Below are 14130 nucleotides of genomic sequence, written 5' to 3'. Positions count from 1 at the left end.
ATGTGCCTACTAACCATTATTGAGCTTTTACAAGATTTTAATGACAAACACTAGACCTAATGAAACCTAAAACCCTAAAAATGGCTTTTGCAAATGTAAAGATAGAAAATGACTGTAAATGACCTAAATTTGTGAAATAGGCTAGTAGGTAAAGACTATGAAGGAAAATTGATAAAGATCCACTACATCAGATGATCCATGACCAAATGGAATGCAGCTGATCAGATGAGACACCTAAAAATGCATGCAACAAGAGAATTTTGATCACTGATGGAGGGATGAAGATACCAGCATAACACCTTGCAAATATCTAGAAAATACCAAAGTGAATCCTTCTTTGATACAATATGATTTGTAAATTGTTCTGTATATTCACTAGATAGTTCTTCATAATAGATCTGATATAATCTATTTTTTAAAAATATTACACTAATCAGGTTTTATTTATATTTATATTTTTGGATTTGTAGATTATGGTTACATGTGTATGCATGAAAATTAAAAACTATGGATAAAATAGAGAATAGTGAAATAAAAACTCACAAACGACTATTAACACAAGATATGACCTAGAGAAACCTTCTAAGGAGAAAACCTAGTTGGAAGGTGAGGCTGGTCTTACTCTCTTTCTATAAATAGAAAATGGTTGTGAGTACAAATAAGTATGGCTTGTGGCCCATTGGTTATTAGAGTGCACAAATCCTTCTCTTTTGCTCTATCTAATATGATCCCTATCCGTTATTTTTTCTCATATATGGAACAAACTCACTCAAAAGAACAAGACCCCTTTTCCTCTAGTGGCCTAGTTATAACACCTGTTGGGCCTTCTGTTTGGAGAAGTTTTGATCAATTTTTTTGGAAAAGTAAATGGTAAAACAAGCCAAAATAGTATGAAAATTTGGTTCAAATCTATCTCCAACAACACAACCCAATAGCCTACTAGTGTTTAGGTTCCACTACCTCAACTCTTACCAAAGTTACAAATGGACTCTTCTAAAGTCTTCTTCATCATAATCATGTGGGTGGCCTTTTTTCCATGAATAATGGGTGCTAACGTGGCATCCTCTCGAATTATGGTGGTGAAAGCAGGAAGGTTAACTAATGATTGGCATAACATTTCCATACAGACTTTGATTAACGTGGTTCATGCACCCTTAGAAATTTTTATGCCAAAAACATTGTTTGATGCCTCAAAGTTCTCTTAGAATGTTTTAGACACCAATTTTCCAAACGGGGTCGCACTAGTAAAAATCACCCCATGAGTTGATTCCTCTCTTCTTCCACTCTAAAATCATCGAGATGGGTGCCAAACAATATAATGACCTAATTCAGATCAAGTGCTAAGAAAAAAAAATGTGCTTGGAATAAATATTAATTATTATGGGGAACACATGTCATCAATTTTGTAATAGGATGCTCAGTCAAAATATATGGAAATCTAGGATCATCCACTTTGTCCGTTTTATTTTTTTCCTAGACATAGAGGTTTTAGCAATTTTTAGTCAAATTAGCTAGTATCTCTGAAATTGAGTAGAATATAGAATATTTATTAAGACATGTTATGGGATATATTGGAGGTAAAATTTGTATTAAATAATTTTCTCCAAATTTGTGATTTCGAGTGACTTTTCCTAAAACATGCCCAAAACTGACAAAATTTGGAGTTTTCCATGTTTTTAGCATCCACTCCCAAACACTTTGAAATTAGTTTGAAAACCAACTAGGTATCTTCATTTTTGGCATTATTCATAATATTCAAATTTCATGATCATCTAAGTCTTATCACTATACATAACCATGTCCCTTCAAAAGTTCTAATATGCATTTTCTAGAAAATTGGTGCAGAAATGTCTAATGACCCTCACTGACTCTTTTTCTAAGGTACTCCACTTTTTTTTGCCAAAAATATTTTTTGGCTCCAAACATATTTTTTTTTAAAATGTAGGACATGTAACTATGTTAACAAAATTAATCTTACCTTGTCACCCTTCCATATCTTATTTTTCCCTCACTCCTCTTGCCCCTTTGCCCATTTCTTTTATTCTCTCCCCTTCACTTAAAGTATGGGGCACTTGGACATTGTTTTCTTTTTTCACCCATCTTTCACATCTTGTTCATGAATTGGAGAGAAGGTGCCACTCCATTCCTAAATCTTCCACATGGGACACCATCCTTGCCTGATCAATGAGCTAAGATCTAATAGTTGAGATACTCCTAATCCAATGCTCCAATTTCATTTTATTGTTGAAAGTGCTTGATCAATGACAATGCAACTTGTCTACAAAATATCTAACGGTGGAGATAAATTTGAACCAATTTTCATACTATTTTAAATTTAGAAGTATTTAAAGGTTAACAACTCTCCTCCATTTAAAATATACAATGGATATAAATATATGTGATCAAATGATGGAAATTCATTTCATAGATAGATGTTATCATAGGTTAACACATCTCTTGAATCCAAGATATTTGAGAACAAGAATTCTTTTATTTGATGGAAAAGGTCTATCCAATAAATAGTGAAAATATATTGAAATCAAGGGCGTTCGCTTGATAATAACGCAACATGCACCTAAAATATCTAATGAAAATGATCAATTTGATCTAAACATGTAGATCAATTTTAGGATGGAAAGTAATCAACCCATTGTGGAGTCTTTTCATTCTAAAATATCCAATGATGGATGTTCATCATGATCACTTGCTTATATCCACTTTAGGATTGAAGGTGCACGATCCTTAATGAAATACGTTGTCTCTAAAAATGCTAATTGTGGAAATTGGTCAATATTGACAATCACATTCGTTTAGGTTAGGAAATGTTCAACTATCAACATTGGCATTCATCTCGAAATGAACCTTGTGATGGAAATTGTCCCACAATTTATCCACTTGTCTAGAACTACCACTATGAACTCTTCCTCCTGGATACTTCACATAATAACTAATGTCACTAATATGGAATACCTAATTTTCAAAGATTTCCAATTTTGTCAATAATGCATTGTTTTCCAAAAAAATCCATTCACCATGAATTTCATAGACTTAGCTCCTAAAATACATCTTTCCTTTACCATGTTCAAGAGTATAACCATTAACTCAATGTGAGTACCCATCAAATTAGCATTTTTGAACCAATTAAGCTCTATATTTCACTCAAAAAATTGGGACATTTCACAAATTCCCAATTTCTTCCATTATTAACTCTAAAACTTCATATATAGGCTAAGTAAATACAAATATATAGCTCCAGGTTTAAATTTTAAGTCATATAACACTAAATTTAGCTATGTTTGGGTATTTTTCAACCTTATAATTGTTTAATTTCGAGATTTTTCTCAAATTTTTCCTTGAGGAAATTCATCAAACATTTTGTATGCAACATACATCCTTTTTTTCCATGTTCATTTCTGTCCCATAGAACCCAGATGTTGTAACCTTCACTTTGATATCACATTTTAACATACCCATCTCCTTTTTTAGCAACGTTACTAAAATTCTTGCCTTGTACACATTATAATTTCAATTTTTTTCAACATAGGTTGTATTTTCCATAAACTACCCGCTTTGATATATATATATATATATATATGCAATATATGATACAATTATGCATTCCTAATAACTTTGAATCAATATGCAACTATTTATAATAGCAATTTAAACATATAAAAATAAAAATAAACAACATACAAGCATGTATAATAAAAAAACCAATTGGATTAGACCCTAGACATTCTAGGTTGTCATAGACACTATTACTTTAAGTCTCTCAATAACAAGTCACCCAAAGTTGGCACTATGACTCCACCAAGGCAAAAGGCTACATAAGATAACTTCGTCTAATAGTCAATATTAAGGTATCTAGGCCAATGTAACAAACTTTAATAGTAATTCGAACTTATATTCTCTCATTCCCTCAACTTACACAACCCAGTGAAGTGTACACCTTCCTCTATCCACAATCCCTCAAGTTTATCACACTCCCTTCTAATGCTCTAACATAGTTCCCTTAAGAAGTATCAAGGATGTGGTTTGAAGAACTCTAATTACCCCAATGGACTCTCAAAGCAAACTTTAGACATCACACAGTAAGCAATCCTACCCATAAAATCCTCCCTTGAAGGCTCTAATGTTCCCTAGGGAAATCCATGGAGAGATCCATGAACATTATACATAGAATCCTACCTAGGATTCACAAGTTTCATGGGAAAGATGATTAGATTATCTTTTGCAAGTTCATACAAAAATTCTCATGGCAAATAACAATCATGGAATGATAAAATCCTTACCATTTCCATTAAGCTTACACAAATGACATTGGTAACCATTTTCCATTACGTAGAAAACTCATCCTATTACTTAATAATTTAAGATAAAATTATAATATGGTAATCTAAAAATACTTAATAATTATTAACTTACACTTATTTCTTAATTTTTTTAAAAATTAATATTTTTTAACTTAACCGTTGCTTAGATTTTTAATCTTATTGCCTTCTTATAAAATTCTAAACTTAATTTTAAAAAAAAACTATATATTATATATATATATATATATAACTCTTAAATGACTCTGAAGCTTCATATTGATTATGACGATAATAACCATTGTGAATGTAATAATGGTCTACTTTAAATTTTAATTTAAATCATAATCATTATACAAAAATATGCATATTCAAAAAAATAAAATCACGATACACATTGAAAATGATCTTATATATCAATAATTTTATCTAATTAAATCCAAACAAACTGTAAAATTAATATTTCGCATTCCGTAGATCCCTTTCCATTAAAACATCATAATAATTTAAAAACGATGCACATTGAAAATTTATATATCCAGAATTTTTTTAATGAAATCCGACCAAACAATGGAATTAATCTTAGTCATTCGGTAAATCCGCAAAGTCGAATATCCAGAAATTTTTTTTATGAAATCCAACCAAACTGTAAAATTAATCTTACACATTCGGTAAATCCGCAAAGTCGAATATATCTGGAAAGTCACGGAGAAATTGATAAAGCGCTAAAGGTGACATTTTACCTAATCTTGTGATTGATGATGACTCAAGACATTGAACCAACCACATAATTTGAACCCAGAATGCCTTTCATATTCCGAATAGTTTTCAAAATGCAACAAGGTCCCATATAAGTTTATTCTCCCAATTTGATGCGACACTTTATGGCAGCTATAGACGATCTTTCCACAAAATTAATTGCATTTCATTCCGGTTACTATTTATTACATTCTATAGAAACGCTTGCATTTCATGATGTTTTCCACTACATTCGTAATCAGCGCATACTGAACAGGCCGATGCCAGCGACAATATCGGAGAGATTAATAAAAAAAAACGTTGCGAATAAATATTCTACATTGAACAGAGCAATGCTAACTATAGTACCGGCGAGATTCACCAAAACATTATTGACACTAATTAACATAAAACACCTCTACTTCAAAGACCGGTTGAATAAAAAGACAAAGACTACGAATAGCACTCATCTTAAATATAATCTCTCTGCCTGTCCTCAGTTTATGAGGCCAGCATGGTTTGCCCTAATTAGAAGTAGGTGGTGACATCATCATGGCTCTCCTAACAGATATATATTCCGCCGGATCTGGCATCGCTTCTTTCACTACATCGAATTGACAGAATCGATCCAGCCATGCGCTCAACAACGGCATTTTCTCTGCATCTATTAAAACGCTGTCGGTAGCCTTCTCCACGCCTGTGATAAACGCCGACAAACTACCCAAGGCGATGTCAATCAAGCCGATCTCATCCCCTCCGAAATATGGTTTTCCTGCAAAGCAGTCGTTGGTTCGCAGAGCTTCCTCTATCAAAAGAAAATTTGTAACGGTAACTTCCACTTCTTTCTGTAGCTGCTCGCCTTGCCCAAAGAAAGCTGCTCGCATAGATGGAAAGAGCTGAACGCACACATTGAAACCACAAGTATATTGGTTACGGAATAGAAAAAACATAATTGGAACTTCCGAAGACACAAATTCCAGACAAAGAAAGGGTCGATGAGATATGAATGCAGACGATTATTAATGAATTAATTAAATTACCTTGTCGTCTACAAAAGCAACCCAAAAGCGAGCAATGGCTCGGTCATATGGATCTGTGGGCATAAGATTTGGTTCTTTATTTTCCCATGCCTCCTCGATGTATTGCACAATAATCATGGATTCACAAACAGGTTTTCCATTGTGGATAAGCACTGGAACTTTCTTGTGAACAGGGTTTGATTTCAGCAGCAGCTCGCTTTTAGGGTGCATGAAATTCTCTTGGATGAACTCGTAATCGATACCTTTAAGAGCCAGAGCAATGCAAACCCGCACCACGAAAGGACTCAGAGTCACACCTAGCAGCTTTACTTGCTCCTTTTCTCCCTCCGTTGCCATTTCTCTGAAATTATATATGTGTCTTCCTCTTCTAGGTCAGATATACTATGCTAATTTCCCCCGACTACTCTATATCGCACCAGGGAGAGTTCCGACCTTGCACGAAAACTAGTTGTTTCGTGACCTTAAAGCCCATCAAAGTTAAAAGTAGAGACCGCAGACGTAATGCATGATTTCACTTTGTCGTCTCAAAGCAATTTTCAAATGAAGTTGCTATCTTAATTCTCTAGCAATTTAGAATCCGGCTTTATCATTTTTACTTGAGTTTTTCCTTTGATTTATCGGTCAAATTAGGTTGCGTATTATTGGTAGTATTGTCTCATAGCTTAATGCGAGGTCATGTCAAAACCCGAAGATCAATGACCGAGGAAGCAGGTGAAACCAAACGAAATAGGGATCTTTGAATCTTTGAAGTACGAGCTAATGTTTTGCTTTCCGCCACGTCATCGAATACTATACTATGAGTGGCCCAATGAAGAGGAGTTTAGGTTGAACTCATGTGATTGACGATCTAAAATGTCGCCGAGGATAGAGAAAATACAATTTAGGAAAATGGAGAGAAGCAGCGATTGCATTTTAAACAGTAGGATTGTGGGCCCAAGCTGGATTTATATCATGATGGGTCCAGGTAGACCATTAGGACTAGATGCCAAATAGGGAGAAGATATTGTGAAGTTGTTGAGAACAATGTTAGTAGGTTCAAATAACATATTGAATTCATATATAAGTGATATAATAAGAACGAGAAAGAATCGTGGGTACAAAGATTTGGATTATGATGGGTGGAGGTAGACCATTACGACTAGATGCCAAATATGGAAAAGATATTGTGAAGTTGTTGAGAATAATGTTAATAAGTTTAAATTACATGTTGAATTTATATGGAAGTGATATAATAAAAATAATAAAGAAGTGGTGTTATAGATTTTATTAATGATAAAAGGATAACATGAATAGATAGTTTTAAATGAATGATTAGATATAATAGACTCAATTTTTTAATTTTGGAATAAAGATGTAGAGTGTTTATGTTTTATTTGAAGGTTAATTAATGGATCGGGTTCCAGATTTATGTGTTTTTTTTACTATTTTAAAATTCATTTTGGATATTATTATTATTTTTTTCTGTCAATAGATTACTAAGAATATATTCACATATTCAGTGCATGATTAATAGTTATATCTCTAACTTATGTCTAGCATAATTCATTTTCACTATCTTTTAGCTCCTAGACTCATTAACATTTTTTTATACCCCTTTATATTTTTTCATTAACTTTGAACTCCATTTTTTATACTTGCTAATATAAAAACCCTTTACCCCCTATTATATGCTCAATATATTATTTCGTTTTTCCCTCATTGTATATCCCCTAATATGAATGCACGCACTTGCTACGATATTGCTCCTTCAGTGAAGCCCCCATGGCTTGGCTAAATCTAAAGAGTGAGATTGAAACATAGATCTACCTTAGAATTAAGTTGTGTAATCCTTAACAAAATACCTTGTCTCTGAAAATTCCAATAGTAAGATTAGTCATGATAGACAATTCACATTTATTTTCGGTTAAGAAATACTTAATAATTAACAATATATTTTACTCTTGAAATAATCCTTCTTATAAAAATTGTCCCACAATTTATCCACTTCTACCCTTACCTCTATAAGCTTTTCCCCTCATATCCTTCGCCTCATCATATCACTAGTATGGAATACTCAATTCTCAAATATTTGCAATTTTGCCAATAATTTTCAAATGGTGTTGCTGGCTTGATTTTTGAAATAGTTTTGAATGCAGCTTTATCCAGTTTATTCGAATCTTTCCTTTGATTTCTGGGTCCAATTTGGTTGCCTATTATTGGTACTCTTGTCTCATAGCTTAATGCATGCCATCTCAAAACCCTGCAAGACATCCGATTAATGGGAGATCAATGACCCACGAAGTAGGTCAAACTAAACAATATAGGGATCTTTGAAGTACGAGAGAATGTTTGGCTTTCTGCCGCGTCATGGAATATGTTGGCTTATTGGGCCCTGACCCAGGTTTAGAAGAGTGATTAACCAAACAAATCCCATAGCTACCAGCCCTTTCGGTAATAGCCCGTGGAGCACGAACTGAGGTCTCACCCGAGGTAGTAGGGGAGGGTGCTGGAACCAGGTTTCCGCACGCTTGGGATGTCTTGATGTGGTATGGAGGGGTCACGAACCGTTTTGTGGCCTCGCGCCACCCTGTACTACTATCGGACTTTCGCGTAGATCCGTGCAGGTGTATTTAAGGAAATTATTACACATCTAATTTTCTAGTTACAGTCTTTAAGCAACCATTTAACAATAAAACCCAGTGTGCGCAATCATAATTCTTTAAAGATACAAACTCATATAACAGATGCATAAACCAGAATACAATAGATCCGCAATATTTCAGCAAACAACTTATCTTTATTAATATCTTTCGTCAATACAACCAAATCCGCCCTACGCACTCAGCTGCAGGGGTCCGTGCACACAGCTGCGGACTCTACCGGGCCTCTATGCACATAGCTGCAGAGCCTCTATCTATCTACCAACACCCTTGACTTGGACTTACAGACGCAGAGAATATTGCTTTCACAAACCCATAATCATCAAGATCCAACCAAAAACTTAACTGCCTTCTACCCTTAGAGCCTCGCTCTATTTATACATTCCCATGGTCCGCGGACCATGGGTAGACCAACTTACTTCCTATTATTCTATATTATTTTTGGGCAGACAACCCCTTGACTTGACCTATTACATTTCGTGCTCCGCGCATTTCAGAGATTTACAATATTATTACCCTATCTAAAGCCCCAAAACCATTACGCGGGGCCTCCGCTACCCAACAGGCCCCCAACACAATCATCATGACTCATCCCAAGTCACTCGTTGGTGCGGCAATATGCGCAGCCTAGGCCTCACGGTCCACCAACCCTATGAGTGACGCACTTCGTTCTGCTGCTCCCTCGTTGTCTCCTGCAACTCTTCCTCTAGCTCCTGCTCCATTGCCTCCACTACTTTGTGCAACCGATGATGCTCATTCTTCTTTGCTCAGTTAACACAGAGAACCCCCTCATAGGATTTTAGCTCAGGCTGGGGTGACACCTATGGGAATTCTTCATGCCAATGCAGCAAGTTTCCAATATCTGGTCTTTTGTACGCACTGTCTACTACAGCTTGTGTTGCAATTTTGCAAGACACTTGTTGCTATCCGCAAGATCCCACTCTTTAAGGTGCATTAGAGACGAACTGTTAACTGCAATTCCAACATTTGTCTCCGTACTTACAGTCTTTCCCTTATCTTTTATGGTTCACCGGCTAGCCCATGGGTTAGGCGACGACATCCGGACTAGTTCTGCTTCATGTCTAAGAATTTCTGGCACATCCCCTACCATTGGTGCTAAACCCTACGCAGTGCCGGTGATCATCGACACCATATTATCCAGAAAGTCTGGCATCTCCACTGGGCATATCACAACCCTTGGGTTTACTCTTTGAGCGTAAATAATGAACAGTTCCATATCGGTGGGAAGGCATACTGACTTACTTTCCTCACAATCGCAGATCATTCGCGGATGCCCCCTGTGATTTATAAGCGTTTCGAAATTCAAATTCGTCAGTTCCCTCCTTTTCTAGTGCCGTAACGTTGAGCCTGTGGTAGATCATTCCAGATCTGGCTATTACTGCATCTCTTAATTATCTGCCGCCCACTCCCTTTTGCCTGAACTCAGACATCTTGTCAAGGATAATTTTAGGGGCGAATGTTCGCCCTTTGGCGAAATTAAGGGGTTTTAAATTTTTAGTGGGCAAATATTTTGTATCATATTACATTTTTACAAATCACCTCAAATAGCCCACCTTATTTTAAGGGAGAGGGTAAAAAAGGTAAATTTAGCCCTTGAAATTAGGACTTACAACCTTCCATTCACCCATTTTCAAGAATAGGTTTTATTTAAGTGAATCCATTCGCCCATTTTCAAGAATAGGTTTTATTTAAGTGAATCCTATGGGCCAAATACCATATTTATAAAAGAGGTATGGTAAATTAATAAAAATATAAATAAATGAGAGGTATGGTAAATAAATAAAACATTTTTTATTTTACTACATAAGTCACCTTATATACATGTAAGGGTGTAAACAAATAAAAATATAAGTCAAGTGGAGGTATGGTAAATAAATAAAACGTATTTTTATACTTACTCAAAAGGTGTGCTAAATAAATAAAAATATAAATAAACTAGACGTATCGTAAATAAATAAAACCTCTTTTTATATTTAGTCCATAACCCTCGTTCTATTTATGAAGGCTCAAGAAAGAGGTTTTATTTAAGTGAATCCTATGGGCCAAATACCATATTTGTAAAAGAGGTATGGTAAATTAATAAAAATATAAATAAACGAGAGGTATGGTAAACAAATAAAACATTTTTTTATATTTACTCCATAAGTCATCTTATATTTACGAACACTCAAAAAATGGGTTATATTTAGGTGAAACCTATGGCCAAAATACTATGGGACAAATACCATGGACTAGATTGTTATTAATACCATGTAAAAAACCATTATTAACCCTAATATTAGAATTTATAAAAACAAAAATGGCACATGGTATTGACCCATGGTATTCACCTGGAATGTAGCCTATTTAAATGGGGGAATTAAACCAGCATGTAGCCTATGCTAAGATTCACTAGGACTTTACAAAGTTTTATTATTTAGTGAAAGACTTGGCAAGATCTTCCAAGATTTTATAATTGAGTAAAATATTCGCCGTGCCTGGTGAGAGATTCGCCAAAAAATTATATATACATATTATATTATTGATAAAATCGCCTTCCATTTTTCCTATATACCATGGAGATTCGCCCATTTATTATATTTATAAATTTAGGGGGGGTTCTTAAAATTTTCCCTGCATCTTGTCATGAATACTGTCAGCAAAAGTCACCTCTCGACGTGTCCACAAAGCAGCACAACCCCTTTTGCGCAACCACGACTCTAGTGACATACCCATTCTACGCACCCCCTGACTATCGCGTAGCTTCCCCACAGACTGCTTTAACATCTCGCGCTCTCTTTCAACTGTTTGGAGTGGTGAGACTGTCCTTCGGGCGGTTAGTCATGCAGTCGGCCCTCCCATATAGAGCTTCAGGTGACTACCATTTACTCTGCCTGGGAAAGGTTCTCCATTCAACTTGGCAAGCTGGACCGCACCCCCATCTGTGACTTCTTAGATTACATAAGGTCCCAACCAATGCATTCGGAGTTTTCCAGGGAATTTCTTGAACTTGCTGTCATAGAGTAATACTATATCATTTTCTTTGAACGTGCGCATCTTGATATGGTGATCATGCCAAGATTTTTCCCGCTACTTCTGTGCCTGGTGATGGAATCCTGCCAGAAACTGTTCCTCCTCAAGTTCTTCCAATTGCGCGATCCTCTCTTCCAAAGCCGCGCGGTCTATCATGCCTGTCGTTGCTGCTATTCACAAATTGGGTATAATGTACTACATTGGCATGACGGCTTCCTTTCCATAGACTAACTGGAAAGGCGTCTAGCTTGTCAACTTCTTGCACATTATTCGATATGCCCATAACACAGAAGGTATGCGCAAATCCCAATCATTCCACTACGCATTACATACCTTTGTCAATGCAATCTCCAAGGTCTTGTTGAAAGCTTCAACAGTTCCATTTGCCTACGGATGGTACAGTGTGCTTTTTTTATGATATATCTAGAACTCCTTAGTGACTGTGCTGATAGTTTCATTCAGAAAGTGCATTCTGCGATCACTCATTAGGATTTTTGGACATACAAACCGTGTTAACATGTTCTCGAACAAAAATTTCGCAGCTGTAGTGGTCATGCAGTCCTTAACCGGCTGCGCTTCCACCCATCGGGTCAAGTACTCTATCGCGGTGATGATATAACATGCCCCCATCTTTTCTGGAGGTGTGATAGGCCCCACAAAATTGATTGCCCATTTCTCGAACGTTGTAGCATTAGTTATGGCTTGAGCGGCATTTCATCCCTCTGCGAAGGTTTCCCAGTCCATTGACATACGTCGCGGGCCCGACAGTATGCTTTTGAGTCTTGATGTATAGTTGGCCACCATAATCCTACGCGAAGAATCTTCTGTGTTGTGGCGCATCCTGCATAATGTCCTCCTGCAAGCCCCCCATGCGCTTCGACAAGGATCTTCCCTTGCTCAAATTCTAGTACATATCGGCGTAATATTTCATTGTTGCCCATTTTGTAGTGGTGCCCTACAATGACAGTAAAGTTTGCTGCGCGTATCACCAGTTCTTTCTTCTGTTAAACTGAATACCCCTGTGGCATGGTTCCTGTGGTTAAGAATTCGATGATATCCTCAAAGTTGCCATCTGCTACGCGCACTGCATAGAGTTGTGCATCAGGTAGCCCATCCTCTAGTTTTATGGGTTCTTCACCATTCTTAATTCGGGACAGGTGATTTGGGCCTGCGTTTAGACGTCCTGACTTTACGATAACTTCAAATCATATTCCTGAAATAATAACAACCATCTACAAATTCACCCCCCCCAACACAGGCTTATTCACTAGGTATTTTAGCGCAAAGTGATCAATATACATCTTAAGGTGTCCTCCGAGCAAGTAGTGGTGGTATTTCTAGAGCACGTATACCATGGCCAATCCCTCACACTCTGTAGTGGAGTAGTTCTTCTTAGCTTTGGACAATCGTCGACTTGCAAACGCGATCGGGTGATCAATTCCTTCCACGCCTTCCTGTGTGAGTACTGCGCCAAATGTGATACACGACGCGTCAACATGCACATGAAATTCGATGTCCCATTTTGGAAAGACCAAGATAGGAGCTGATGCCATCTTTTCCTTGAGCGTTTCCAAACTTTTGTTACATTCCTCATTCCAGCAATAAGTAGCGTCCTTTTTCAACAATTGTTCCATCGGTGTCATGATCTACGCGTAGCTCTTGATGAACTTTCGATAGTAACCAGTGTGTCCCAATGTGGCGCGCAGCTGCTTGACACTTCGCGGTGCTTGCAGATTGAGTATGATAGCAATCTTTGTCGGGTCCACCATGAGGCCTTGCCTACAGACCACATGGCCGAGCAAGTTCCCGAAGGGGACGAGGAAAGTACACTTCTTTAGATTTAGCGCAATCTGGTGTCGTCGGCACGTATCCAACATTAATCGTAAGCTCGTGGTATGTTTCTTAACTAGCCCAAATATGGTCCAATCATCAAGATATACTTCCAAGAACTTGTGTATAAATTCCTTGAACGTAGCTACCACGACGCACGAGAATATCGCTGGCGCATTCTTCAGTCCAAAGGGCATCACAGTGTATTGAAAACAGCACCATTCGGTTGCGAACGTCGTTTTACTCCTATCCTCTGGTGCAATCTTGATCTGGTGGTACCCCGAGAAACTGTCTGTAAATGAGTAAGCTTCTTGTCCACCCACATTTTCCAATACTTCGTCTGTAAATGGCGTCGGGAATGGATCATTAACACATGCATTATTGAGCTTCCTGAGATCCACACAGATGCGAATCTCTCCCTTCTATTTCTTCTCTTGTACAACCATAGGACTTACCCAATCAGATTCCTCCACTGGTTCAATTATTCCTGCTGCAAGCATTTTGTCCAATTCTTCGCGGACCTTTGCGTTATATTTT

At 36.8% G+C, this 14130-nt stretch overlaps 1 protein-coding gene across 1 annotated transcript; it reads right to left on the bottom strand.

The window, feature by feature from the left end:
- Positions 1-5485: 5485 nt before the first annotated feature.
- On the bottom strand, positions 5486-6617 carry LOC149204674 (glutathione S-transferase U16-like). The gene is made up of 2 exons (XM_089393347.1): positions 6092-6617; positions 5486-5947 (listed from the first exon to the last, which is right to left on the bottom strand). The coding sequence occupies exons 1-2, from the start codon at positions 6425-6427 to the stop codon at positions 5576-5578; spliced, it is 708 nt and encodes a 235-aa protein (XP_089249473.1). The 5' UTR covers positions 6428-6617; the 3' UTR covers positions 5486-5575.
- Positions 6618-14130: the final 7513 nt, after the last annotated feature.

This window comes from Pinus tabuliformis, chromosome 1_2 (genome assembly GCF_031772625.1).
Source record: "Pinus tabuliformis cultivar Carrire ecotype Pingquan chromosome 1_2, CPIR1, whole genome shotgun sequence".
Taxonomy (NCBI): Eukaryota; Viridiplantae; Streptophyta; class Pinopsida; order Pinales; family Pinaceae; genus Pinus; species Pinus tabuliformis.
The sequence above is the reverse complement of the archived record's forward strand: the minus strand, read 5'-3'. Positions and strand labels throughout refer to the sequence as shown.